Here is a 27,592-nt window from a genome sequence, read left to right as displayed (position 1 = left end):
AGGCAGAAGTCGAGATAATGGGGTAGTGGTAGAAGGGTTTTCCGTGAGGTAAATAGGGTTGTTCGAAGAAATGCCTTTGAACTGCTTGGAGGCCTTCTTGGAGCAGAGAGGATATTTGCAGACCTGAGAAGTCACCTTATCTAGCACATTCTTTACCTAAGTAGTCCCAAGGTGGAGTCCCAGGTCCCCTGAGGACCTTTCAGCACGGTGGCCTGGGAAGGGGACTGGGACCTGGTGGCCCATTCTGGAGGAAAGCAGGGGAGTAGGAGGTGAAGGGAGGATATTGCCACTGCAAAAGCTGTTGGCTCAACTCCTGCTCTTTGCACCAGGTGACAGGCAAAAAGGTGAAAGGGGAAATTTGTGCAGAAAAAGAAAAAAGTAGGGAGGAGGAGTTCGGGAGGGTGTGGAGGAGTTTTTCGTGCTCTCAGCCTCTTGCTTTGCTGCCAGGCTGAGGCGGCAGCCCCTTTCCAGGCCTCTCTTCCTTCTTCCCTCAAGATGCATGCTGGGGTAGGGATGGGTATGCTGGAGGGACTGAGCCCAGAGACCAGAGTCCTGGCCTAGCTTCTGCTGAAGAACTTGGCTTCTTTTTCCTTTAGGAGCCAGCATGGTGGGGTGGGGTAGAGTGGGGTAGGGTGGGCAGCAATCGGGATCAGGATTATGTAGGGGGTGGGGGGAAGAACCTAAGAAATATGTCTTTGGCTGGGGTTCAGTCACACTCCAGGCTGGTTGGGCCAGAGGGCTCTCAGGGTCTTCTCTGGCCTGCCCTATCTGTTGTCTCTGTGGGGTTCAGTCAGGCTCAGGGGGGTGTTCCTTTGGAAGGTATCTTAAGCTAGCTAGGTCAGTGGCCCAGGACAAAAGGGGAGCCCTTCCTCTGGGGATGGTTTGGGATGGGAAGGTGAGCTAGCAGTGATGTTTGCTGCCACCCTGTCATAGTAGATTCTCGCCCAGAGTTGGCCCGGCTCTCACCTTGGAGCCGTGTCGATAGGAATTAGCCATGGCTGGAAAGGATTAGTTGCCAAATCATTCTAAGATGTACTGCTAAACCATCTTTAAGTGTTTCCCCCCTTCTTTCTACCTTCAGTACGTTAGGATTCCCTAATCCCAACAAACAGACATACAGAGAGACAGCGTCCTCCCCAGGTGTGAGCACAGCAGCAAGATCCAGTATATACACACATACCCCTCGGAACTGAATTGCCATGGATGATGGGCACTCAGCACAGTCACCAGCCCAGCTACTCCACACAACAAGCATTTTTCTCCTCCAGAACTGAGTGGGTGGGGAATGCCAGGCCTGTCTGGACCCATCAACACTAGTGGACACTAAGCAGGACCTGGAATGAGCTGCCACAGGCCATGGCCATATCCCTGAGCTGCTGGGAAGTGGGAGAGAGCAGACATACTGCCTCCAGCCCCTACTGCACACACACACTCACACACACACTCACACCCCCCAGCTGGAGAAAAGGCAGGCCAGGCGGCCAGCGTCAGAGGCTGACCAGTCTTGTCCTGTCAGGAAGCACGCAGCCTCTGAACTCACCCCACCAGAGGCGCTACTGTATTGTTCTGGACACAATCGGACAGACTGAGCCAGCCCCAGCTCGGGCAAGGGGCGTTGGGGAAACGGTTGCTCCTGGGGTCAGGAGGACAGGGAAGGGGAAGCGGCTTGCAGGCTGGAACCCGGACAGGAAAGGGAAAGGAAAGGGCCACAGCCAGGGCCCGACCCTCCACTCCAAACGGCTCGCGTGGAGCTCCGAGCACGTGGCCAGAGCAGGAAATCGCTGCGTTGGGGAGGGGTCGCTAACTCTCCCCAGGTTGCGGGGACTTCAGACCCCCATCGAGGAGGCTTCGGGCCGGGCTGCCAGCAAAGCGAGGGCTTAATAAGGCCCTGGCTGGGAAGGGAAACGGGATGACGGAAGGAGGCTGGGAAACAGCTGCCACCCCTTCGGCCAGGTTTCTTTCTTAGCAATCTTTGCTCTAAAACGTCAATCGAGAGACAGCCAATTTCGTGTCACATTCAGGGGAGAGAAAGAAGAGGGAGGGACGCAGGACCCAGCGCAGAGCTCACTTCCCAGACGCGCGCGCTGGGAGAGGGATCCGAGAGGAATCGGGACGCCGGGGTCTCGTTCAGACCAGAAGCGCCTGCGCCCGAAGGACAGACTTTTCGGAGCCCACCCTCCCGCCCGCCCCGAGTACACAGACCCGCTGGAAGCCGGGCTGGCCGGCTCCGGGAGCGAATGGAGCGCCCCCCACTGGAGGAGCCTGGCCGCGGGGCGAACCGCGGAGACTCCTCCAGTCCCGCCAGGGACGCGTCCGCGGGGCTCAGGACCACAGCCACCACAGCCGCGGGCGCCGACCTTTCCTGAGGTTTCCCTCCAGCCCACCCATCTCGGGTCCCCGAAGTCCGCAACACAAGCCCATGCTGGAAACTCAAGGGGCGTGGGCGTCCCGACGGCGCGCGTTCCCCTTCACCTGTGCAGGTGAGTGGGCGCCCTCGGGGCCTCTCTGGGCGGCGTCCGCCCCGCCCCGCCCCGCCCCGCCAAGCCCCCGTCCCTCCACACCTCGGGGGCCCTAATCTCTCCCTTAGTTCTCCAAGCCTGCCTTCTCGGCGCCTGGACTCGGGCCTGTCCCAAAGTGTCTGAAGTGGCGGCGGCGTCCCAGTCCCCCTCTGCCCTCCCCTTCCGTCAAGTCTCCATTCGTCCTCCGGTCGCGGCTAGGGCCGGGCCGGCGGAGTAGGGTACTCACAGGGTAACGGTGCCGTTAGGCAGGAGGCCGGGCTCGGGAGGCTCCGGGAGGTCCCCGCCGCCGCACACCACCCTCCTGCGCGCCGGGTTGGGGGCGCCACCGCTCAGCCCCTTGGGCCGCTCCCCGGAGCACTTGCAGCTGCGGATGGGGACGGGGCAGCCGGGTGCGCCCCGGGTCTCGCGCGCCAGGAGCAGAAGCCAGGGCAGCAGCGGCAGCAGCAGGAGCGCGGGCGCCCCCCGCATCCTGCATCCCCCGGCGCCCATCAGCCCATAGCCCCGCGGGGACCGACAGCGCTGGGGCCGGTCTGCGCGCGGGCCGGAGGGACCGGGCGTGCGGGACGCGTGTTCAGTAGGGGCCCGGGGCGCCCGAGGGCGGGGCGGGGGGCCCTGGGCGGAGGCAAGCCCGGGGGTCCCCGCCGCCGCACCCCGGGGGCATGTCCGGCGAGCGCCCCGGCGGGGAGGACGCCCGCGCGGCTGTCAGCGCAGAGCAGGCGGCCCTCCGCCGCGCGGCCGCGCTCTCCGCGCGGTGCTCCCGGGCTGGTGGAGACCGGGCCGCTCCGCGTCGCCTGCTCTCTCAGCGCTGGGCTGGGACCTAACGGATCGCGCAGGGCCCTTGCTGCCGCCGCCGCCGCCGCCGCTTCGTGCCATGGATGGAGGCAACTCTGCGCCGCGCAGCTCCCGCCGCCGCCAGACCCCGCCCGCCGTCCCGAGGGGGCGCCCTCTCCACGCCGGCTCGTCCGCAAGGCCCTAGCGCCTCCCGATACGCAGCCAGGCCGGTGCCCTCCTGGACGCAAGAGTGGGCAAGCGGGCCGGAGGCCCCACGTATGCCCCGCACCCGCCCCGAACCCACACTCCGTCTCGCTCCCGCCCCTCTGCACAACTCCTCTAGACCGCCAAGCCCACCGCCATCACTTTCCCCAAAATCCTCCCTCTCTCATGCTGGCCCAGCCCGCACCCCGATGCTTCTGGGACTTTCACTGGCCTGCCAGCGTGACCCTAGATGTCTGGCGCTCCATGTTTTGAATTGAACTGTGGTCACCACCCTGGGGTTGCTGAGACTCGGCTTCCCTTGCCCCTGACCTGGTGGGTCAGTCTGGAAGCCGGACCTCACTCTCACAGCCCTACGCCAGCCCCCCCCCCCCCCCCCCCCAGGACAGAGACCCTCCTCTGCTGCTGTGACCTTGCCCAGCATGGCGTGCATGTCACTCGGCCAAGGAGGGAGCAAAGGCCAAGGCAGACCGGCTAGATCTTGCCCAGCATGTGTTTGTGTGTGTATGGGGGGGAGGGGGGCAGGCAGCGGGAATGAGGGGAACCCAAGAAGAGGAAAAGCAGGGCGTCTGGACTGGGGTGTGGAAAGAGCACTGTACTGTGAGTCAGGAGAGCCCCATTCTAGACATCTCTGTGTGGGTTGGACACAGCCCCTAACATCCTGGGGTATCTAATCTCTGGAGTGAAAATGGGTCCCTACCTGCCCCTAGTTTTTGAATGTAGGTTGTGGCGGGAGAATGAGAGAGTGAATGAGAGGGGGCATTCGGTTTCCTAAGGCAGAGGTCTGGCGGCTTTGGGCAGGGTCTGACCTTGACAACTGGGGATGGAAATCGCTTGTGGGTCTTTGATGGACTGGAATGCAAACTGGGAAGCGGGCTGGGGACAGAGGGGAAGAGAAGTGTGGCCCAGTGTGTCTGCTTCCTCAGTTTCCCCACAAAGGCTGACTTTTCTGCCACTTAACAGAGCCTTGCTGCTGAGGGGCAGGCGGCCCTGACTGGGGGATCCCTGGGCAGGACTCCTGTTCTCCTTCCTGCTTTGAGCCACCAAAGTGGTCACTACGGTGACCACCACCTTCTTTCTGTGTTCTTGGCCCTGCTGGTGTGTGTGGCACCTTTTCCAGGACGGTGGTCTTTCAGGGGGGTGTCCCCCAACCCCCCTTTGCGGGGAAGCAGCTTCTCTTCCTTCCCCGTTGGCGTTGGCAGCAGACACGGGGCCCAGACACTGGCTTCTTCACTTTCCCTCTCTGGCTCCACAAGTCTCTCCCAGTTGCAGGCTCTGGTTCCTTCAACTTCCAAAGATAAATAAATAGTGATTGCAAATGGAGGAAGAGAGAAGGGCCGCGGACTCCCCCAGCAGGAGCCCTCCGCAGGCGGCAGGCAGGCTGCAGCTGCATTCCTCATTCCCCAGGAAGGGTCGAGGGTGGAGTGTGTCACAGAGCCACAGCCCAGAGGTGGGGTCTGCCACCCAACCCTCCTGTGCCCGGGAGAGGAAAATTTCTCAGAGAGGAGACAGGGGGCCTCTGGCCTGGTCGCACAGCATTTCTGTCGGCTCTGTTTGCTAAGTGAAGGAAGTTTAAGTCTGGAAAGCAATTCCACTGCGACACCCATTCTCTGAGGCTTGATAGAGGCCAAATGACATCTAATAAGGCGATGCTTTCCCACAGGTGGGAATGAGGTGCTTGGTGAAGATATTTACAAACGTCGTCCTGTCTGTTGGTCATCATTTTTGGCTCCTGTTACCCACCCAGGGAGGTGAATGGCACTGGGGTGACTTCCCCATTTTGCAGGTGCAGATGAGGAAACCGAATCACTTATTGAGTGATAAAGAGCCAGAGCTGTGAACTTACCTTCTGATTTCTTTGTAAAGTGATTTTTGAGAGAGAGATTTGTTCCGCTTATTTATGCATTCATTGGTTGATTACTTTTTAAAAAAATGTTTTTATTGATTTTTTAGAGAGAGAGGAGGGGAAAGGGAGACAGAGGTAGAAACATGGATATTAACATACATCGGCTGCCTCCTGCATGCCCCCTGCTGGGGATAGAGCCTCAACCCGGCCACGTGCCCTGACTGGGATCTCCTGGTGCTTAGGTCTGTGCTCAACTGCTGAGCCATACTGGCTGGGCTCATTGGTTGGTGCTTGTATGTGCCCTGACTGGGAATGGAACATGCAGCCTTGCCGTATGGGATGACTGCTCTATCCAACTGAGCTACCTGGCCAGGGCCCATTCCTTTTTAAGTGCTCTTTTCTCCCAGTCACTCAAAGCTTTTCCAATAGGAAGCTCCTGGTTATTTGCCCTCAGAGGTGCAGGATGGAGTGAATGAGTGACTTACATGAAAATCTTTTTGTCTTGGTTCGTTTGAGATAAAAAGATGACTCAAACTCAGGTCCCTATGACAGGAAATCTAGTTAGGGAGTTTGCTCAAAGTCCCTAGTGTGTGATAAGCTCTTGAAAGGAGTAGGGATAAGGAACTATGATAACCGGGACCAGGCTGAAGTAGCCCTGACTGAGGCAGGGGAGTGGAGCTGACCACAAGGTTTAGTTCAATCTGGGGCAGAAGTGTAACCCACATGACTCTTCCAGACCATCATATTCCCTTAAGGGTCTGGGGGCTTTCATGCTATGCCCCTGTCATAAAGAGCTCGCCTTTGCCAGGTGCTAGCCGAGAGCCAGCCTCTCTTTGGTCCCCAACTTCAATGCTGATTTGTTCCCCCTTGACAAGGAGTGGCTGGGACCTTTTACCCCAGGATAGACCAGGCCCTCCATTAGGAGCAGCTGAGAGTGGAAATGGGGTGACTGTCTCTGTCCCCTCTCTCCATGACTGGAGCAGACCAGAGCTACCGCAGGGCCTGCACGAAGGGAGGATAGCATCACTGAGTGCTTATCCTGTGCCAGGCGTTGTTGACTGCACTTTGTAAGACTTAGCTCAGTCAGTCCTCACAACAGGGTGAAGGTGACTGTTTTAACAGACAGGGACCTGAGGTGAAGAGCTACCTTAATAGTAACTTGCCCAAGGATATATAGCGATAAGTAATAGAACCAGGATTTGAACTGGGTATTCTGGACTCTAAATTTTTAACAGCCATGCTCTATAATTTCTAGGGGAGAAAAGGGGCTTTCAACAATTCTCCCACCAGTTTCACTCCCATTAAGTTTTTCTTATTTTGATTCCTTGGCTCCTCTCTAAGCTGAGCCTTTAAAGATGTCCACTGCCAAACCAGAGCTGGCAGGAGAACCAGGATCTAGCCCTCCCCTATTCTTCTAAGGGAGTCAAGGAAGGCAGAAACTTTTCAAAGGAGCTTCACTACGCAGCTAGAAGAAAGTGAGGGGTGAGTAAGACTATTGAGACTAGAAACATGTGTACAATCAGAACATGCCCCAGCTGCAGGCCCTCCAGGCTCTGCTCTCTTCCCCCAGCTGTCTGAGGCCCCACCCTGGATGTTCACCTTTTTTTTTTTTTTTTCCTTAAATATATCTTTATTGATTTTAGAGAGAGGAAGGGAGAGGGAGAAAGAGAGGTAGAAACATCAATGATGGGAGAGAGTCATTGATTGGCTGCCTCCTGCAGGCCCCCAACTGGGGATCGAGCCCCTAACCCAGACGTGTGCCCTGACCTGGACTCGAACTGCGATCTCCTGGATGCTAGGTTGATGCTCAGCCACTGAGCCATGCCTGGCTGGGCTGGATGTTCACCTTTTTTAGCTTTTCTTGCTCCTTCTGCCATGGTTTGTTGCCTTTCAGAGGCAAGGTCCTAACACAGACCCAGGACAACAGTGGGTAAGATCATAGTCCATAATTGAATCAATAGTGCAAATTCGACATTTCTCTAGGGCTCCATTAGCTTATAAAGACAGTGGAGGCACACACAGAACCTGTGCCTTTGACCTCTCCCCCCACCCCCATCCATTCTCCTGCCTCCTTCCCAGGATAACTCGACTGCCCATTCCTCTGAGCATTCTGTCCCCCTCTTCCCTGTCTTATACCTCCCTGTGGGGACTGTGCTGAGCTCCTGTCCTTTGGAACATTCACACAGGGTGTTCATGACAGATGTTTGTGCCTCCACCAGAAGGAATGAATGAGAATTCATTCCTACCTCAATGAATACTTGGGGCTGCAAGGGCTTCCCTTTGGGGCTCAGATTTCACCACATACTGGGTACCTGTGTATAATTTAGACATTCCCAGGGTTATAATCTCCTTCTCTATTAAAACCTGACTCATCCTTTAAGTGAAATCTACTCACATTCCCCCAGATGATGGAACATCTCACTGTGAGCACAGTGGCTATGAGCATGAACTCTGAAGCTGAGTTCAAATCCTGTCTTTCCATTTTACTGATCTCGTGACTTTGGGCAAGTCACTTGATTTACCTAGGCCTCAGTTTTCTCATCGGTGAGATGGGGGATAAAAACAGTGTTTACTTCAGAGGATTGTGATGATGGTGTCAGTTATATGTGTGAATGAAAACGGACTACATACCAAACCTGGCAAGCTTGGGGAGGCCAGCATGGTGGGCCTTATAAACTCAGAGACTGAACATAAAAATTCTTAACTAAAAGTGAGTCATGGCAGGTAGTCTGGTCCTAGACCTGTAGCTTCCTTGACAAAGGTCAATCTTTACCTTAAGTGAGCCTGTTTATTGTCTTTTTACATCTAAGATAACTTTGAAATGTCAGAGCAATCTGTGCAGTAGAGCACAAGACTACAGAACTCCTCACTGTCTTGTTCCCTGAATATCGTCTCTGTGCTGTAAATGTTAAGTATTAACTATCCTGTACCCACCAATGTAAAGGAAATATGTGTCTCTCCGCTTTGCTTTTTACCCAAGCTCAGAGATTTCTCTGCTTTGCTTTCTCCTGCGCCTTCCCCCTTAATTTACCACCAACGGATTTCATGCAATCCTCCTTACGCCTCCTTTTATTCTAGTATATAAAATAAGCTGCAAAACTGCCATTCTCTGGAGCATTTTCTCAATCCATTGAGATTTCGCTTCCAGGCAATTGTCAGTTTGGCGCAAATAAATGCATAAAAGTTCTCTATAGGTTTGGATGTTTCTTGTATTGACATATGAAAATGAAGCCTGTTCAGTATGATACAAAAATATATTTGGTCTTTGTCCCGGTTCCTGACCCAGAGCTCTTAAAACCCTTGGAATTTCCTGAGTAATAGGAGTATCTTCAGTTATCCCTAAGGACACCCTTTGAGCACACCTGAAATTATGCTAATGACTTGATTTAGGGTGGTACTTCTTTTTTCCTTGTGGAGGGTGTGACCACGGTCCCCCACTGCCACAAATTATGCAGTTGAGTTTCCCACATTTGGGGAAATCGCAGGGGTCAGCACATCTGGAGTGCAATGGATAAGCCTTGCCCTGGGAAAACTACCTTCTTGCTCATGGCATCTCCCTTGCCAGGTAAGTATAGGGTGGTATGTCTAGATAACCTCAGGATAGGGCTAGTCACCGGAAAGACCAAGTGATTAGAGTGCTGGCGCTTTTGGCCCCACCCACTAGCCTCCGGAAAAGGGAGGGGGGCTGGTGGAGATTGAGCTTTATAAACCTTCTTGAACAATGAGCTTCTGGGTTGATGACCACATCAAGGTGCTGGGATGGTGGCACACCTGGAATGGGTAAGGAAGCTCCATATCCCCTCTCCCCATACTTTGCCCTATGCATCTCTTCTAGTTGGCCGTTCCTGAGTTATATCATTTATAATAAACCAGCAAATGTAAGTTTTTTTTCTGAATTCTGTGAGCCCTTCTAGCAAAGAAAATTTTTTTTTTGAAAAGGGAGTGGTAGAAATCTCTGATGATTTATAGTCAGTCAGTCAGACGTACAGGTGACCTGGGACTTGCAACTGGCATCTGAAGTAGTCTTGTGAGACTGAGCCCTTAACCTGAGGGGTCTGCACTAACTCGGAGTTGTCAATGTTAGAATTGAATTAAATTGTAGGACACCCAGTAGATGTCAGAGAATTGGAGAATTGATTGGTGTCAGAGAACACCGCAGCCTGGCACATATGAGTCCTCAGTAAATGTCAGCTAACCTGCTGTCCCCTAGGGCTTGCTGCCATTTTTCTTATTGGTACCTGCATCATTTTGCTCTATGTTATAGTTCACGGCTTACATATTGGACTCTTCTACTACAATGTAAGGTCCTGGAAGAGAGAATTATTTTCTTTATTTCTATGATTCCCAGCTTGTGTTAGTGCCCAACGAATAGAGGAGACATTTATTTAACTTGTCCAACAAAGTGTTACTGAGGCCTTAGTCATTTATTTAAACAACATTTACCGAGTATCTGCCATGTGCCAAATACTGTTTGGGGCACTGAAGAGATAGTAATAAAACAAACGGAAGTCTGTGGTTTCATGAAGCTAACATTATAGCAGAGAAAGCCAGGTAATGTGTAAATCAACAAATACATACATATAATCTAATAGATGGTATAAGATCAATGAAGCAAAAAACACCTTGCTGACCAGCTATTTTGAGCCAGAACTCGCCCCTGCGGCTGGCTACTTTTTGTCATGACCAGTTAGCAAGGTGTTTAAAATTACTTAAATTAATGTAAGTTCAGACATGAGTTATCTCGTGACCGGTCAGCAAGGTGTTAAGCAGGGTAAGGGAATGAAGAATGATGAAGAAGGCCCTCTGACGAGGTGATCTTTGAGCAGCGTTCTGAAGGAATGAGGGAGCAGGCCCCATGGATTTGGGGGGGACAGCATTCCATGCAGAGTGAACAGCAAGTGGCAGCAAGGTGGAAGCACGCTTGCTGTGTTCAATCAAGGAAGAGTCGGGAACCTGTGGTTGGAGAGCAGTGAGCAAGAGGGAGAGACACCCCTCGCACTCTACCTGCTACCTTGCACAGAGGTGGGTGTGGATGGGCAGCCGTGGCTCTCTGGTCTCCCAGACGCAGGGCTCAGGCTCATAGATCTGTGCCCCTCACACCCCAGGGCACCGAAGAAAACAGAAGAGAAGCAAAAAGCCCTTTGGTGGAGAAAGTTGCAAGCGTTGTTCTTGGCTGGAGGAGAGGCAGAGGACAAGCCTGGAGTGTTTGGGGTCACCCCGGGCACTGGGCCCAGGAGGGCTGGTGAGAGTGAGGAGTGGGGTGTCCTTTTGCAAGGCTCAAGCGTGGGGTCACAGCTGAGGCAAACTTCAAATGTTCCTCCACAGAGAAGCCTGCTTCTAGCCTCACTCCTATTGACAAAAATTGTTATCAAAGCAATACACCCATCTGGTTTAAAAATGAAATAGTGTGAAAGAATCTAGATGAAAAGCAATGGTCCTTCCCAGTCCTGCCCCCAGAGGTGGCTTTTACCTGGTCCTGCTTTCAGTGCCCTGAAGGAGGCTTAGTACTTGGGAGAGCTTCCCTGTCTGGGGTGGGCTTGCATGTCCAGCCTTCAGGAGCTCCACCTCTCAGTGGCTCTCCATAGATTTCCAAGCGTGGTCCCCTGAGTCACTGTCGCCCTCTCCCAACACCACAGCCCCTTCCCCATGGGTCTCTCACTGGTTTGGAGCAAGTGGGAAGCTCCTCCAGTCATAGGGTGCCTCAGAAAGACAGCCTCATTTACACACAGGGGAGGCTCAGCAGCTTGGCAGGTTGGATTTCTAATTTTCTGGAAAAGTTATCTTTGCGTGGAACCCTCATTTCTTGCAGCAGCTGTCTTCTTGGTGCATGGTGGGCTCATAGTTGGTTACTGGGGCTGGCCCTTCGGAGTTTGTCTCTCTTGTCATCTCCCGCTCCTTTCCCTCTCTCTGTACTTTTTTCCTCCTTGTCTGTCTTTCTGTCTGTGTGCATCTCTCTCTCTCTCTCTCTCTCTGAAAGGTCAAGGTCAGACTTCTGTGCATGTGGCTGGCTTACTACCTAATACCTATCAGGCTGCCTTGCTGGAAGGTGGTGGTCACGGAGGGGAGGCTGGGAGAAATGTAAGAGGAGCCCTCCCTCTGGGCCTCCGGTCTTGGGGACCTGGGGACTCACTCCGGCAGCTTGGGTGTGTCACTGGCGTCTCGACGCCCAGGGTGTGTGAGCCAGAGTATCCAGTTTTGGTTTCACTCTGGGATGATTTACTGTTTTTATGCCCTAGTCCCTAGTTAGGTCTTTAGTTTAAAGTTGTGGGAAGGGAAGGGAAGGGAAGGGGAGGCTTGGGTGTCCTTGTTTGGGCAGAGTGTTAAGGGGAAGCTGGGCCTTTCCACCTCCTGTGTCCAGCCCCGTGCTCCAGCCGCACTCAGGGAGACATCCACAAGGGAGCTTGTTGTGGGCACTCTGAGCTTTGGTTGCTTCTTGGAGGGACCCCTTCCTCCTCAGCCTTAGAGGATCACGTTTCATTTACCAAGGAAGGCAACAGCTTTCCCAACAGTCCTTATCTGCTCTGTCCATCAGCGCTCCGCCCTGTTTCTCTGAGGAGATTCAAACAGACTGCGAAGCCCAACCGGGCTGGGCCAGCGCGCGCGCGGTCCCCAACCTCTTCTGAGCCTCCACTATGTGCCAGGTTCTGCGCATAGCACTTTCCACGCTTTATCACATTTAAACTTCACAATAACACCATGGGGCAGCTGCTCTTAATATCACCCCTACTTACAGATGAGGAAACTGAGGCATCAAGGGGGTAAAGTCTTTGGCCCAAGGTAATTTGACTGCTAAGGAACAGATATGGGATTCAAACCCAGACAGACTGGTGCCAGAGTCTTGGAGCAAGCTCAGTGGCTGTGTGTGTGTGTGTGTGTGTGTTTATGTGTATGTGCTCCCCTCCCCCAGTGTGGCCATCTACTTTAACTCCTGCAGCTCTTCTCCTTGAATGCTCCCAAACTTACTGCATAAAGTCCTTTTGATGCCTGGGTTCCTTGAAGTGGACACAGTGAGAGCCCTGTTTCCCCATTCCCCACCCCCTGCCCCAGGCTCTGGGCCTCAGCTCAGTGGCTGCCAAAGTGGGCCTGGGCTTCCCAGGTGTGCAAGCCATGCTAGAGACAGCCAACACCACAGCCGAGGCTCATACTCTGTCTGGGAGATGCCTGTGACCAGTGACGGAGGCACACAGAGAGGCCTGTGAAGACCCACACTTGTAGAGGGAGAAGGTGACTCTCGCCTGGACTTACAGCCTCTGGGCACAAACCTGGAAAAGGAAGAGAGCCATACCCATGCAGAACCACCTTCCACCAGAGTGGCTGCCCTCTACCATCAGTGCAGGTCCCAGAGTCCCAGCACCCTTCGCAGCTGACTCCCACCCTCAATGGAATACTTAGAGACCTCAGCTCCTAAGTTCTTCCAGAGGGAAAAGTGGAGAAAGGGAGATAGCTGGGCTAATCCAGAAGTCCCTAAATGGAGGGATACCATTCTTCTTTCTCCAGTGGCAATAGATGCCCCCCTTTAGAAGCCAGCAGGAGGCAGGAAGCTTACCCAGGACTATGGTAAGATCAAGCTGGCTGGGGCTCCAGACCCCAAACAGGGGCTGTGTGTGAAGGTGTCTATGGGGAGCCCTGGGGATCAGCAGCAGCTCCTCAAGCCTGTGGCCCAGCTGGTAATCCCGCCTCCTCAGAGGCCAGCCGGGCCCCAGGCCCCAGTGCTGCTGGCAGAGGCTGCCTCAGCGGATCTCTGCCTTTATCTTCCTCACACATTGAAACCATCAGGCCAGGCCTGACTGCAGCCTGCCTAGCTCTGTCTGCTAGAGACACTGTGCTTTCATCCAAACCAGACCTTCCCTCCTCCAGGTCCCCACTCAGGGAAGGGGGGTGACGAGCATAGCCTCACTTGTGCTCCCCTGGAGCCAATTTCAGAACTTTTTACCTTTGTCCCCTATTTTGTTTTCCTCTCTGAAATGTCTATGAGGCCACCTTCCACTCAGGGGCCCCTGCTCCACCCTCATCCCCCAAAAGGAATTTTAGTGGGTACTACAGAAAACAGGGAGTTGGGGGGCCCCAAAGTCCTGAGCTGCTCCATCAAAGCAGCGAGCACTCTTCAGTGCCTCATGTTCTGGAGACGCCAAATCAAAGGCAAACCCTGAATTCCTCTTGCTCACGGCCAATAAAAACCTTGCTCCAGTGCCGGCTTCCTCTGCTGAAATCAGATATCCTAGTAATAAACAAGTCCGAAAGGCAGGGAAAGCTCTTGCTTCTTTCTTTTGATTAGTTTTTCTTCCTTTAAAAAAAGTTCTCTCCTATAACAGAATGCCTGCCCCAGAAACTTGAGCACAGAACTGTGCCCTCTCCTGCCCTGCACCCCTCACTCCAGAACCCTCATGCCCTGGGCTCCTGCAGGGTGGGGGCCTAGCTTCCCCAGCAGGGCTTAGCTCAAAGGCAGGTCAAAGGGGCTTGGGGAGAATGGGCCTTTGCTGCCTGGGGAACCGGCTGCCAGCTGACAGGGAGAGCTGGGTTCCATGGCTGCTAGTGGCGGTCAGAAATGGGAAAGTGAAGTTAGGACAAATTGGGACCGCTTTTTTCTATAGCAATCCTTCTGGACCCTCTCAATGCACCATGGGGCTGTAAGAAGCCCAGAACCCAGGGATTTACGTGTTGAGTGCACAGCTGAGACAGCCACACAGGTGGATCTTGAGGCATCAGAGGGCCTGGGAGGGCAAAGGACTGGGAGTTTTGCTTCCTGGGCTGGACTTGGCCTTGCACACAGCCCTACCTGGGGCTCCTCTTCCTGCCCTATTCTTGTCCCTTCCCAGGGTAAATGTGTCTCCACAGGTGGCTTGCTGTAGAGGAGTGCCCTCCCCTATGTGTTGACATGTCTCCCTGGCCACCTCCCCCTCCCCATAGGTTTTTAAGTGACTTTGCTGTCAGAGATGCTATTCTGTTTGTTTTTCCTTCTGACACTATCTCTCAGGAGAGTTTCTGGTCAAGAGAATTATGTCGAGGCTGGAGATTGCAAGAGAATTGCGCCTAATGGGGAACAGACAGACAAGACACCTTTCATGTCCAGCCAAGTTTTTCCCCCTCTTTCTCTCTCTCCCAACATCTCATCTTCCCTTTTTGGCTTCAAAGTTGGCCCTCGTTTGTGCTAGTTTCTTCGGTACAGCTGGTGAATAAGGTCACACATTGATTTTATTTTGGAGATTGGCAGCTGGGCCAAGTTTAGCTCCGAAGCTGGAGAGCAGCTCAGCTCCCGCTGCTGGAGCGCCCGCGGGTGGGGGCAGGCGCAGACAGCCAGTGGGAAGAACAGTTTAGAAGGCACTCGGGCACTCCAAAGGTGGCTTCTGCACTTTTGTGATCTCAAAGCTCAGGAGCTTGAGCTTATAAAATTTATTTTCAATACAAGAAGGGTGCTCAAAGACCCCCTCAGTCCCACCACAGGCCATTTCGGCTCATCTGTGCTGGACTTTATAGGGAAAAAAGTGTTAGCTCTGAGGTCCTTTGGGACCTTGAAGTCATTATGGGAGAGGAGCTTAATAAGTTGAAGGGTCTCTAGCTTGTAAATAGCTACTCAACCACACACAGCCATAGAATATGCCCGTCCATGCAAACTGGGTGGGAAAGAAAGCAGCTCTTCTGTCTACCTATGTGCTTCCTGAGGGGAGAGGGCAGATTAGTAAAACATCTTGGTGGATGGTTTGGATTCTTTTGCCTTTAGTCATGAGGCTGATGTAATAGCAGGCAACTGATTTCATGGTAAAGACAGTCACAGTTCCCAGAGCAAATCATTTCCAGTTGCACCATAACGACATCCACCCTTACTTATCACAGCCCTTCAGGAACTGGTGGGCGAGTCCTTCCTCCTTCAGAGCTTCGGTGGGAAGCACAGGGCCACTTTTTTTCAAAGGGCAAAGATGCCTTGGATTTTAAGAATGTCCTGTTTGACCTCATTTCTCCTTGCCCAGCCTTGGAGAACAGAATTCACTGCCAGTCTAGATGTAGGGGATGAAGGGCACAGTTCTGTGCACTTGGAGCCTTGCGGCCTCTGGGACAGTTTGAGTTTGGGGGAGGAATGTGGGTGTTAGGGAAATACGATGACAGGAGAGGCTAACTCCACTCAGGCCGGGCTCGATTCTCTCCTTCCTCCTCATTCCCACCGCTTGTGGTTTCAGAGTTTGTTCTGCATTAAGATGTGTCAGTCCTCAACCATTGCAACAGACTAAAAACATACATTTCTTTTATGGTAACACGTTTCTTTTAAATTAAGCCTGTAATCTAAGACTATACCACTTACCAATTATTAAAGCTTGAGATAACAGAAGATGTCAGTGTGGTGTAGTGGCCAATCTCTGGACCAGGAATCAAGTCTTGTGTTTATCTCTTGCCCTGTTCTCAACTTGCTCTGACCTCAGACAACTGTCCAATCCACAAAGGGATGCTGGCAAATAGCCTAAATTCCCCTACCAGCTGTTGTTAGGGAAAAAGGAGAGAATATATGGGATGGTGCTTTATGTGCCATGAGTGTTTTAAAAAGTGAGGAGTATAGTTTGAGTATTAAGAGGTTGCTTTGTTAAGAGATGCCATGGTCAGAATCCATGAGGCACTTCCTGAGGACAAAGACTTGGAGTGTGGAAACCTGAGGCTGGCACTGGGCAGGTGAGGGCCCAGGCTGCAGACAGCACTCTCAAGCAGGAGAGTGTGGGGCTGCATGGGCGGGCCTGACCCAGGAGAGCATGCTCCTGTCACTGGAAATTTGCCGAGGATGCTGTCACTGCTTTGATGAAAATCTGGTTTTCAGACCTGCTGTCCATCATATTAACAAAAGACAAAGACACAACTTCGCTCAATTTTCTCTCTGCCAAGAGTCCTGGCCTGCTGTGGGCACACAGGACAGACATACTTTGGCTTCCTTTCCTTATCTGAGTTTGATTCAACCACCCATAGCCCACCCCTTGTTGTTCTCAATCTCTAGGCACAAGCCAGACCATATCACATTTCCCAAAGGACTCCACAGCCACCATCAGGACCCTCAGCTGAGTTAGCAAAGGAGGTTATCTGAAAGAACCTAGTGGCTCTGCCAGAGTCAGCTGAGGGTCCTCTCTGGTCTCCATGTCTGCCCCATAAAGAAGGTATGACACTGAAATGTGAGTTTGTTCCAAGGTAATTTGCTGACCCTGGAGCCCCAGTGCTTGCCCCACAGGTTAACCAATGTCGCCATCTAGAGGCAATTTAAGTTTCTTGAAGCAAGAGGTAGTTAACCTCTATTTTTGTAATTCCTGAAATGCCAACATTTCATTTTCTTGCCCTCGGAAGTTCAGAATCCCTCTTTCATCCATGGTGTGGCTCTGGCTGCATCTGTGACCCAAGGGAAATCCTTCTCCAAAGCCAGCTGGTACAATGCCAGTGACGGCACAGCTGCATCCTGTCGATTCCAATGCCCCTCTCCTGTTATACTGATTCACTACACCAGGTCATAAAAATAAATCTTTTAATTGCTTTGTAATTGGCACAGATGGCATAATTCAAACTCACATTTTTATTTAATAGACTCTGAAACATCACATTCTAGCTCTGACTGAAACAGTGCAGGGATCATAATGGTTGAAGTTTTACAAAATTACATTTGGCAGCAGCATCCTGTTCTGAAAGTTATTTCATAAAATTAAAGATTTGAGCCTGAATAAATAAGAAAAAAACATCTAGGAAATAAACAACCCAGACCAAAGTCATCTGCCATGGCTATCTGAGAAGTATGCTTTCTAGTTTTTTATCTTGCTACTCTATTAACAAACAAGAGCTGCAATTCTGGCTTATCAGTAGTGTGTATGTGGATGAGGGAGGGCTATAAATGTACCTAGAAAGTGCTCCTCAGGAACAGGAGCCTCAAAGTCAGGCCTTGTTGAAACTGTGAACCCTCAACTGGCTTTGAAGGAATCTTTCATTTCCAGGGAACTACAAGATTCTTTGATAAGAAATCAGCATGAAGAGAATTACAATGGATGAGAAATTGTTATCATTAACTTCTCATCACTGTAGGGCCCAGGGGAAAAAACTCAAAGTCCTGTTTCTTCAGGAGGATGTTAGAAAGGCCCAAGTCCCATTTCTGTTACCCCTATAAATTTCAGGATCAACACAGCAGCACAGGGTGGCCACTGACACAAGTTCTCATCAACAACCATTTGGGTTTGGAGCATTAACTTGAGCCATTTCCTGAAGTTACCTGTACTGCTGTTCCAGAGTAGAGACAAATATCTTCTGGGCGGTGTAGAAATGGGGTGGGGGTGGGGAGGCAGAATCACCTTGCTGCAAAGCAGTGAAGATGATTACTCAGTGGGCTTTGTATGAAGCTGGTGACCACAGGGAATTTTCTATTAAAGTGGATGGCAAATGAGAATTCCTCTGATTGGTGGATTATAGGCATCAGTGACTGAATTTTAACCTGGGAAAGGCATTCATGGGTTGATGGGTGCTCTTGGGCAGGATTCAATACTGAACTCAATTCCTGGCTATTGATATTTGTTCTGCAGAAATGTCAGGATTTCTCAAAAACAATCCAAAGCCACTACTTGAAGCAAGCTTCCTACGTCAGACACTAAATACAGATGATTTCCATCAATACACATGATCCTCAGCGTGCTCTCTCCAGGTCACAAGGAGATCATGGTTGTGCCAGAACCAGGAGGATATCAAATGAAAATCCAGGTGAGTGCATAGTTAGTCTTCCTGGACAGGGCCCACGGGCTGTGAGCCACTGCTGGTTGTTTCTTGGCTCAGTGTGCCTGGGCCACCTCCACAGGGGCCTTCAGATCTGCTGTGGACTTGTCCAGGGCAGGTTTCTTTGAGTAATCTCGCTCTCCAAAAATGGTGCTTCCTATGCGGACATTCGTAGATCCTACTTCGATCTGTGGGAAAGAAGAGCGAGTATTGAGGGCTGAATTTAAAATGAGGACTGCAGCCAATGCTGATGCCGTGCCTCTCATTCTGGCTCTCGAGGGGCCTCTATGAAGAGTCTGGCTGATAATGCAACCGAGGAGGAGGAGGACAGGGCAGTGGCTGTCCCTGGGGCAGTATGACCTCAGAGGGATGTTTTAGAAATAAGTCAGGATTTCTTTGGCTTTCACAGGGCTATCAGACATCCAGCTGTGTGTGGGAAACATCAGCACAGTGAGAAACTGTCTCGCAGCCCACATACCTTTCTAATGTTCCCTGGTCAGGTAGATGAAAAAATATCCTCATCACTGTCTCAGCACAGGATCTACTTCTATTTTACTTATAAACACAAAGTATTTTTGCACTGTTTTACTATATATAATTTTCCAGCAATGCAAATACTATCTACACAGAGGGAAGTTTATACTTTGATTTCTGGAACTTTATCAAGTTATTTACTGTTCCAGAAAATCATGTATTTGAGCTGCCAACATATGTCAGTATGTTTTTACAGCTGTTGCATTCATGGTGAATCTACACATAAGATTAAGCATCAGACTTTATCACGACTTACTGTCACATAGCTATGTCCAAGCATTTACAAAGTGAAATAAACGCCTTTTTAAAATTATAGCTAATTTCTTATTTTCCTTTAGATTCCATTTAGGGAATTATATTGAGTTAAAAAATTATGTGTTAGGCTATAATTTCTATACATTTCATTTAGAAAAAGAATGGGGTGGGGAATATTAGAGTAGTTGAGAACCACTGCTATTGGATGCCCTATTGCTATATTGAGGCATTTCGAAGGTTTCTCCAGCAAAGACTGATGTCTGCTGTGGCCTTTTGGACCCTCCCATCAAATGGCACCCAGAAGAATACTTACTGCATGTTGGAAGTCCATGGACATGCCCATGCTCAGCTCAACCTGGTCAGTAGGAATGTTCAGCTTTTTACACAGCTCCTCCCGGAGGGACACTAACATCTGACAGAAAGACAAGTGTGACATGTATTTTATCCCCGTCTCTTTAAGGATGCCTGGAAGTGGCTGAATCTGAACATCTCTGATAAAGGTTACTTATTTCTCATGGTTTCAAAGGCCTGTTGAAATTGCCAAAAGTTACTGAAAGTTTCTTTAATTTAAAATTTTTTTTAAAGCAAATTCTCCTACTTTTGAGAAAACTATGTCACTGGAAAAGAATAAACAGCTCATTTTCTCTAAAGACTGTTTTAAACAGGTTCAAACTGAGCTGTGAGGTCTGTGGGGTTTCGGGAACCTGTTCTTTTTTCTTAATGAAAAGTTCAGAAGGGGGGTGTAATACCCGACAGACAGCATCTGGGATGTCTCTGAAGTTTGCTGCAACAGCCAGCCTGCAACAGCATTTTGCTAAGAAGTTTCTTTAGCACATAAACAATCCTCCATCCCTGGTCCCCAGTACCTGGAAGTCCGGATTTGGTCCTTGACTAAGATCATGCCCAAAGCTTCCTATGGTCATCAGCCCCACGAATTCCAGGCTGGGGCACTTGGCATTTATGTGTTCCACCAAGGCTACTGTCTCTGAAGGTAGAAGGCCATGTTTACCTTCACAAAAAATAAAGAAGACCCATGTACCAAAATGTTTTAAATAGCCAGAGAAACGGTCCATTTCATCCCTTCCTTGTAATAGAGGTGATCCTCAGACTAGATGACCTATGGAAAGAACTTGTTCTCAAGTCCAAAAGAGTAACTTTATATTTGAGGACTTCATGTAGTTCCCCTTCTGGTCAGGTTCTAATTTCTCATGGGAAGAGCTATAAATTGAACTCTCTTTGTTCTATCTCCATATCTGAGCTGAGAACAGCTAGAGTACAGGGAAAAGAAAAAAAGATTGCTTTTCTTGGGACACCAAGAAGATTCACGTTGCCAAAATGCCAGATTAACATGAGAATTATTTTTCCAAATCTGGTATCTCTATAGTTTTAATAATTTATTAGTAAAATTGTAAAAAATTAAAAATAAGGAATATATGATACAGTTTTGGCTATATAATTTGCTAAATTTAACAGAACTTTCTAGTTAACAACTAGAGGAGGAATCTGCAGCAAGTGATTATTTATTATGCAGTTATAAGGATTACTGATACTGTCTTTCCTTCACTTATCAAATGGAGATGCTAAGACACTAACTTCAATATTTAATTAGGGAAAATTATAGCTAATCATCAAGAAATGATGTAATAGTTTGATCTGGAGTCAAGTTCAGATTTATCTGGAGTCAAGTTCAGATAAATAATGTAATATATAATCTAGGTGCATATATACACAATCATTAAAATTTACTGAACACTTACCTTATGTGCCAGGCACATGTGGCAAATCCTAAGTGCTTTTCATTTAATACAATAACTCTAATAAGTAAGTATTCTTTTTTTTTTTTTTTAAGTATATTTTTATTGGTTTCAGAGAGAGAGAGGAAGGGAGAGGGAGAGAGAGATAGAAACATCAATGATGAGAGAATCACTGATTGGCTGCCTGCTGCACGCCCCCGAGTAGGGAACGAGCCCACAACCTGGGCATGTGCCCTGACCAGGAATCGAACCACCATCTCCTGGATCCTAGGTCCATGCTCAACCACTGAGCCATGCCCGGCTGGGCAGTAAGTATTCTTACTATCTCTATTCTAAACACTAGGCACAGGGAAGCTCAGTACCTTTTCCAAGGTCACACAAATAGAAATTGTGAAACTAAGATCTGAACCCAGGTAGAACCGACTCCAGGGCCTAATTGGAAAACAGATGCATATACTGAATTCCTTCATGCTAAGCTTTGGTGAATACTGGTGCTCTGATGGTTGGAAGCAAATCACTGATCTGTAAGCAAATTGCTAACAAGTAAGATGTGCAAGGTTCAATGCCAAAAGCTTTATCTGCATTAGCACATTCAATCTTCACAACACCCTCTGGAGTAGGTACTATTATGATATCATTGCCTGACAAGGAAACTGAGCTACAGTGGAGTTAGGTAACTTATGCAAGATTATGAAGCTGGAAAGTGGTGGAGCTCAAACCCACCACTTTCTGATTTCAAAGCCCATGCTCTGTTCACTGTGTTACACTGTTAACCAAGCCCTGGAAAGACATTCACTGCCTGGTGCGCAGAGTGATTTTTCTTCTATGTTCTCCCAATGTAACACTAAGTAATTTACTTTTTAGGACCCAAGAAGAGTAACTTTTCATGTAATTTTGCAATCACTTTCAGGAGTGATGGTGTCTTCTGGGAATTTTCAGGAGGTTAAATTCACAATCCCCTTCTTGATTCTCCTTGTCTGCCTCCTCAAAAATTAAGAAATAACTAATCATGATGTATTCAAGACTACTATGTGGGCTGGTGTGGATGTCATCGTGCCATCTAGATACTACGTAATGCAGCTTACTTAAAGGCCTGTGATTTCTTTCTATAACCTTAGCCATCAGATAAATTAGACCTGCTATTCTTCCTGTACTTCAACCATCCTAAGGGAAGAAAAATCTATAATACAAGTCTGGTGACTTACTCTCTTCTCCACTGGTGTTAATCTGGACCATAACCTTTAACCTTTCAGGAGAACCTTTTTTCTGCCACGAACTGTTCACTTTGTCTGCCAACTTTACAGAATCCACTGTTTCCAGCATGAAGAGATTGGGGACAGCTGTAATGAGAAAGAGGCAAGGCAATTCTTCATGTACCCTACTGCAGCAAGCAACAACATACAACACATCTTCTGGTTGATGAAAAAAAATTCCCCGAAAAAGAAAAAGATGGTTAAGTCTAAATTCTGCCAATAAGACTTAAGTAAAAGTTTTACTAGATATAAATTCAAATGTTAGACCATTGCTGTCTAATCAGCAAAAATGAATAAGGGGAGGGAAATGCTAACATACCACAATCACGCAGCATATGTATCCATATGCTCCAAGAAGCTTATAATTGCAGAGATTCCTACTAGCAGGCTTGGTCTGATTTCATCTCAGTTCACACTGAGAGAAACAGGTCATGAGGACAATAAAGAAAGAATAACCAGTGGAGGTCAAAGTGCTTCTCTGGCATGATATCACCATGTTCTTAAAACTTTCTGGGATGGGGAGCTAGAAACAATACCATCAAAACAATGAAAAGACAACCCATGGAATGGGGAAAAATATTTGCAAATCATTTATCTGATAAGGGTCTGGTATCTAAAATATATAAATAATTTTTATTACCCAATAAAAAGACAAATAACCCAGTTAAAAAATGAACAAAGGATTTGAAAAGGCATTTCTCCAAAGAAGATAAACAAATGGCCAATAAGTACATGAAAAGATGCTTATCTTCATCAGTCACTAGGGAAATGTAAATAAAAACTACCATGAGACACCATTTCACATAGTTTTTGTGACTCCATTTTATCTCCTTTGCTGACATTACTATAATTCTTTATTGTGTTATTTTATTGGTTGCTTCTGAGTTTAACTTATCACAGTCTACTTTTTTTTTTTTTTTAATATATCTTTATTGATTTCAGAGAGAGGAAAGGAGAGGGAGAGAGAGATAGAAACATCAATGATGAGAGAGTCATTGATCGGCTGCAGCCCGCAACCCAGGCATGTGCCCTGACCGGGAATCGAACCCTGATCGCCTGGATCCTAGGTCAACGCTTAACCACTGAGCCACGCCTGGCCGGGCCACAGTCTACTTTTAAGTGGTATACCACTTCACATAATGTTTAAGAACCTTATAATAGTGAACTTCCGTTTCTTCCTTTCCATTCATTATGCTATTGTTGTCATGTATGTTGCCTTTACATGTTATAAATCCCACAATACATCATTATTTTTGCTTACATAACATATTATAATTAAACAATAGAGAAAAATAAATAAAGTCAATCTTTGAGAAGACTGATAAAATTGATAAACCTCTAGCCAGATAGACTAGGAGAAAAAAGAGAGAAGACAAAAATTACTAATATCAGGAATGAGAGAGCTGACATCATTACAGACTACAGATATTAAAAGGATAACAAAGGGAATTACAAACAGCCTTATGCCCATAAATTCATTAATTGGATGAAATGGAAAAATTCCTTGAAAGACACATAGTACCAAAGCTCATTCAAGAAGAAACAGATGATGTGAATAGCCCTATATCTATTAGTGAAATTGAAACTATAGTTAAAAATCTTCCCATAAAGTAAACTCCAGGCTTCACTGGTAAATTCTACCATATGATTAAGGAAGAGATTATACTAATTCCACACAAACTCTTCCAAAAGACTTGAGGGAATACTTCCCAATTCATTCTATGAGGCCAGCATTTATCCTTGATATGAAACCCAAATAAAGACATTTCAAGAAAAGAAAACTATAAGACCAATGTCCCTTGTGAATATAGATGCAAAAATTCTAAGCAATATCTAACAAATCAAATGCAAATTTATATTAAAAGGATAATACTTCATGTCCAAGCAAAGTTTATCCCCAGGAATGAAGGGCTGATTTAACACTTGAAAATCAGTAAGTGTAATTCAACATGTTAACAAACTAAAAAAGAAAAACCAAATGATCATATTTGGAGTTTATCTTACCCATCAATTTGTTGACATTTTGTTTCTGTAGGTGGCCGATGAAGTGCCATTTAATCTCAGGACAGGAAGACAGAATCTGAAGAGAAAAAGGTAACAATAATGTAGATTTTACAGAGGCCTAGATAGCTCAAATACTTTGCATACTCACTCCCATCTCACCTTTCATGTGTATGCAATAAAGCACTACCATCACCTTCAGCCAGGCTCCTACAGATGCTTAGAAAAACATCTAAGGCTTCTGTTCTGTTACTTTTCCTTGTTCCCATCAACTCCCTCCATCTTTCAGATATTGCCCATTATGAATGAATGAACTGATTAGCCCTAGCCAGCTTGCTCAGTGGTTAGAGCGTCGGCCCTTGGGCCAAAGGGTATTGGGTTCAATTCTAGCCAAGGGCATATACCTTGGTTGTGGGCTTGATCCCCAGGCATGTGCAGGAGGCAAACAACTGATGTTTCTCTCTCACATCGATGTTTGTTTCTCCTTTCCTTTCTCCCTCTCCCCCCTCCCATTCTACTCTCTCTGAAAAGCACTAGAGAAAAATATCCTCAAGGGAGGATTAAAAAAAATCCTTTAAAAAGAAAAGAATGAACTTATAAAAGCTTTCAAATCTCAAAAGGATCCAGGATTACAGCAAGCTCTTAGAAATCACCATTTTCAAAAAATTACAAAGGAGAAAGTTATAATCTTAATAAAGAAAGAAAACCTAACTGAGAAATATTGGGAGCTGAAGGTGAATGTAGACATTTCTATTGCAGCCCAACCTCCTGCTCTAAAACTCAACCACCAACATGGGTCTAATTTTCAACTGAAATGCCAAGATTTAGATACAAATTCAAGAATTCAGATATCTACTTACTTTAGGATTTGATGCTTTTTCTAGCAATTCCTGAACCTAAAGGGTAGAAAAAGACAAGTCAGAAGTGTGGCAAAATGACTCTTCGAAAGGCAGTTTGGTAAAGGGCTCTTACATAGTTCTCTCCGAAAGTGCGCTGGCCATGACTGTAGGCCTCAATCACCATGTCTGCAGGTTTGGTTTTGCTGACTGCTACTAGCCGGGGCTGGATGGCTGGGAGATCCTGCCAAGAGGGAAAGAGCCAGATGAGTGAATGTTTGGGAATATTATCCTGATAAATCCTAGAAGATAGATCCTGTACAATAGATCAGCATAGAACTTAACTTGGTATTTGGTAAGCTCCATTTTTCCAGTACTGCAGGGTGATCAGTGCCAAATAATGCTGACCAAATGTCTTTCAAATGCATTGTATATAAATCTAATATGTTAGTTACTTTAATACCTAGGAAAAGACATTTCTCAGGAGAGCTGGACAGGTAAGTAAAAGAAGTACATTTCCTTAAAATGCAGTCTTTGAGCAAATGTGTCAGCATCACCTGGGTCCCACTCTAGACCTACTGAATCTGAATCTCTGGGGCTGGAGTCTGAGAATCTCCTTTTTAACAAACTCTCCAGATGATTCTCTTGCACACCACGGTTGGAGGTTTAAGAATCACTTCATTAAGGGAAGGCATCACTCTCCAAGTAGAAGGAAGGCCACTTCTGGTTTATGACCCCCCCCCCCCAGGTTAACAGCTTTGGAAACTCTTTCTCGTTCTGGTATAATTATTAATGTTGACCCCATTCATTTTCAAAAGCAGCCTTAGAATAACTATGTAATCTACTGTTCAATCTAGTCAAGAACAAGCAGCAGACCTGAGGCAGGGACACACAAAAAAACTCTGGACTCAGGATTAGATCTATCTGACCCTGTTCTCATAGCCATTACATAAAAAGCAAGGCTTCCCCAAATCCTACTGCAACAAAATCCACAGAGACAATAAGAAAAGAGATTCACCTCTCCTTACATAGTTCAGTTTTCATGTACCCCAGCACCCTTTTGCAATTTTTACAGAATCACAGCATTCTCAAAGGGCCTGAAAAGTCAGGTCAATTACAAAGAGTTTCTTCTTCCTTCTGAGGACTCTATTCACAGTCTTTTATTACATCATGTCGTAACTCCGAGGATTATGTTGATGAATTGATGGTTTCCAGACAGAAATGTGAAACAGGCAGCAAATCTGCCTGAGAGTTATGCTGGGAGAATCTCCAAGTGTGATGTTTATTAGGGAAATCCCTAGTTTAACTTGGAGAATCATAGAACATTAACTCCAGGAGTGAGCTTAGAGCAATCAGAGTTCATTTCCTTGTCTATGCAGATGAGGAAACTAGGGCCAGAGTAGTTAAGTGACTTGTTCAAGGTACTATCTAACTGGTAGCCAAGGAAAGGCTATACTAGTAGGTTTTCTGTCTCCAGGCCAGCTTTTTTTTTTTTTTTTTGCGTTTAAAATTTTATTTTTCAATTACAGTTTACTTTCAATATTACTTTGTATTGGTTTAAGGTGTACAGCATAGTGATTAGACAATCATATAGTTTACAAAGTGTTCCCCTTGATATTTCCAGTATCCACCATACATAGTTATTGAAATATTACTGGCTATATTCCCTGTGCTGTACTTTACATCCCCATGCCCATTCTGTAACTATCAGTTTGTACTTCTTTTTAAAATTTAATTAATTTATTTTAAAATTTATCTTTATTGTTGAGAGTATTACAGATGTCCCCCATTCCAATTTGTACTTAATCCCTTCACCGCTTTCACCCATTTCCCAACCGTCCTTCCCTCTGGCAACCACCGGTCCACTCTCGGTGTCTGAGTTCCAGGCCAGCATTCTGAGTTCTGACACCGTAAGTACTGATGAGCTGACCTCTCTGTTGTGTCTCACTCCACACCATCCAAGGAGGGCAGATATTGACTGACCCTTGGTCTAATGAAATTCCAAGAGGAGACAAAACATACATAAGGAAAAGAGTCTCCCCTTAAGGGGATTAGATGTCAGCTCCCTCCTGCCGCAAACGCGAAAGTGCAGCTAGGTGCCTCTCAAGTCTGGTCTATCAATCCGCCGGCTACGTCGCCCACGTGTGGAACCGACATTTACGGAGCATCTACTAGCTGTTGGACCTGCCACCCACGTGATCTCAGGCGGATTTAGCCTCCGTAGGGTGCTCTTGTAGGAGATGTCTTTTCTAGCAGCTGCTGGCTGGGCACAGGCCTGGCCCTTCCCCGGTCCGCTAAGGCTGTTGACTCCTACGCCAAGCGGGATGGGCAAAGGCCGCGATGCCTGGAGACCGGTCATTTCCCCCGGATACCTTCTGTTCCAAATAAGCCAACCTCCAGGAAACCTGACAGGCTCATCTCGAGGTCACTGAGGGGCTCGAGCCCTTAGCTAGCTTTTTGGGGCTCTGCAACCCGTGCCAATGCCGAGGCGGAAAACGGGCCCCGCCCCTCCGGGAGAGCCCTCTGCGTCACCGTGACGACCCATTCCCACGCAGGTGTCCCCCTCCTCACGGCGGCCGCCCACGGTCCCCACACGGTCCCCTTCCTCACCCGCGGCCGCCGCGCCACCGCCTGCTGCAGGCGCTCGTTCACTGTCCGCAGGGCAAACGCGACCCCCAGCTCCGCCGACATGCTGCCACCTCTCCACATCCCAAGGGACCTACGCTGAGACCCAGACCCCGGCACTCCAGGGCTGAAACCACCTTCCGGTCTTGGCCGACTCACGTCTCCATATGGCCCAATCAGCGCTCACCTCTGAATCGTCTCACCCAATCGACACCGGTTACTGCGGGGGCGGGGGCGGTGTAGCGGAGGCCCCGCCCCTTGG

General features: G+C 48.3%; 2 protein-coding genes, 1 long non-coding RNA gene and 1 other non-coding gene across 4 annotated transcripts in view; 1 reads left to right on the top strand and 3 right to left on the bottom strand.

The window, feature by feature from the left end:
• The window catches only part of ADGRA2 (adhesion G protein-coupled receptor A2), a 33,546-nt gene extending 30,384 nt beyond the window's left edge, over positions 1 to 3,162 (bottom strand). Inside the window, exon 1 of the mRNA XM_087814174.1 lies at positions 2,746 to 3,162. Coding sequence (XP_087670300.1) covers positions 2,746 to 3,008 — 263 coding nt within the window. The 5' untranslated portion in view covers positions 3,009 to 3,162. The remainder of the gene's footprint in view (positions 1 to 2,745) is intronic.
• Positions 2,275 to 22,884, top strand: LOC148093641 (uncharacterized). Its single transcript, XR_015714026.1, has 3 exons — positions 2,275 to 2,480; positions 17,886 to 18,060; positions 21,869 to 22,884. It is a non-coding gene; the product is annotated as an uncharacterized LOC148093641 (long non-coding RNA).
• Positions 8,768 to 8,931, bottom strand: LOC148093642 (U1 spliceosomal RNA). Its single transcript, XR_015714094.1, has one exon. It is a non-coding gene; the product is annotated as a U1 spliceosomal RNA (small nuclear RNA).
• PLPBP (pyridoxal phosphate binding protein) lies at positions 16,880 to 27,414 on the bottom strand. The gene is made up of 8 exons (XM_016210645.2): positions 27,316 to 27,414; positions 24,842 to 24,949; positions 24,730 to 24,765; positions 23,873 to 23,948; positions 21,821 to 21,955; positions 19,728 to 19,870; positions 19,175 to 19,273; positions 16,880 to 18,260 (listed from the first exon to the last, which is right to left on the bottom strand). The coding sequence occupies exons 1-8, from the start codon at positions 27,412 to 27,414 to the stop codon at positions 18,129 to 18,131; spliced, it is 828 nt and encodes a 275-aa protein (XP_016066131.1). The 3' UTR covers positions 16,880 to 18,128.
• Positions 27,415 to 27,592: the final 178 nt, after the last annotated feature.

The sequence above is a fragment of the Miniopterus natalensis genome, chromosome 2, assembly GCF_054644295.1.
Source record: "Miniopterus natalensis isolate mMinNat1 chromosome 2, mMinNat1.hap1, whole genome shotgun sequence".
NCBI classification, from domain to species: domain Eukaryota; kingdom Metazoa; phylum Chordata; class Mammalia; order Chiroptera; family Miniopteridae; genus Miniopterus; species Miniopterus natalensis.
The sequence above is the reverse complement of the archived record's forward strand: the minus strand, read 5'-3'. Positions and strand labels throughout refer to the sequence as shown.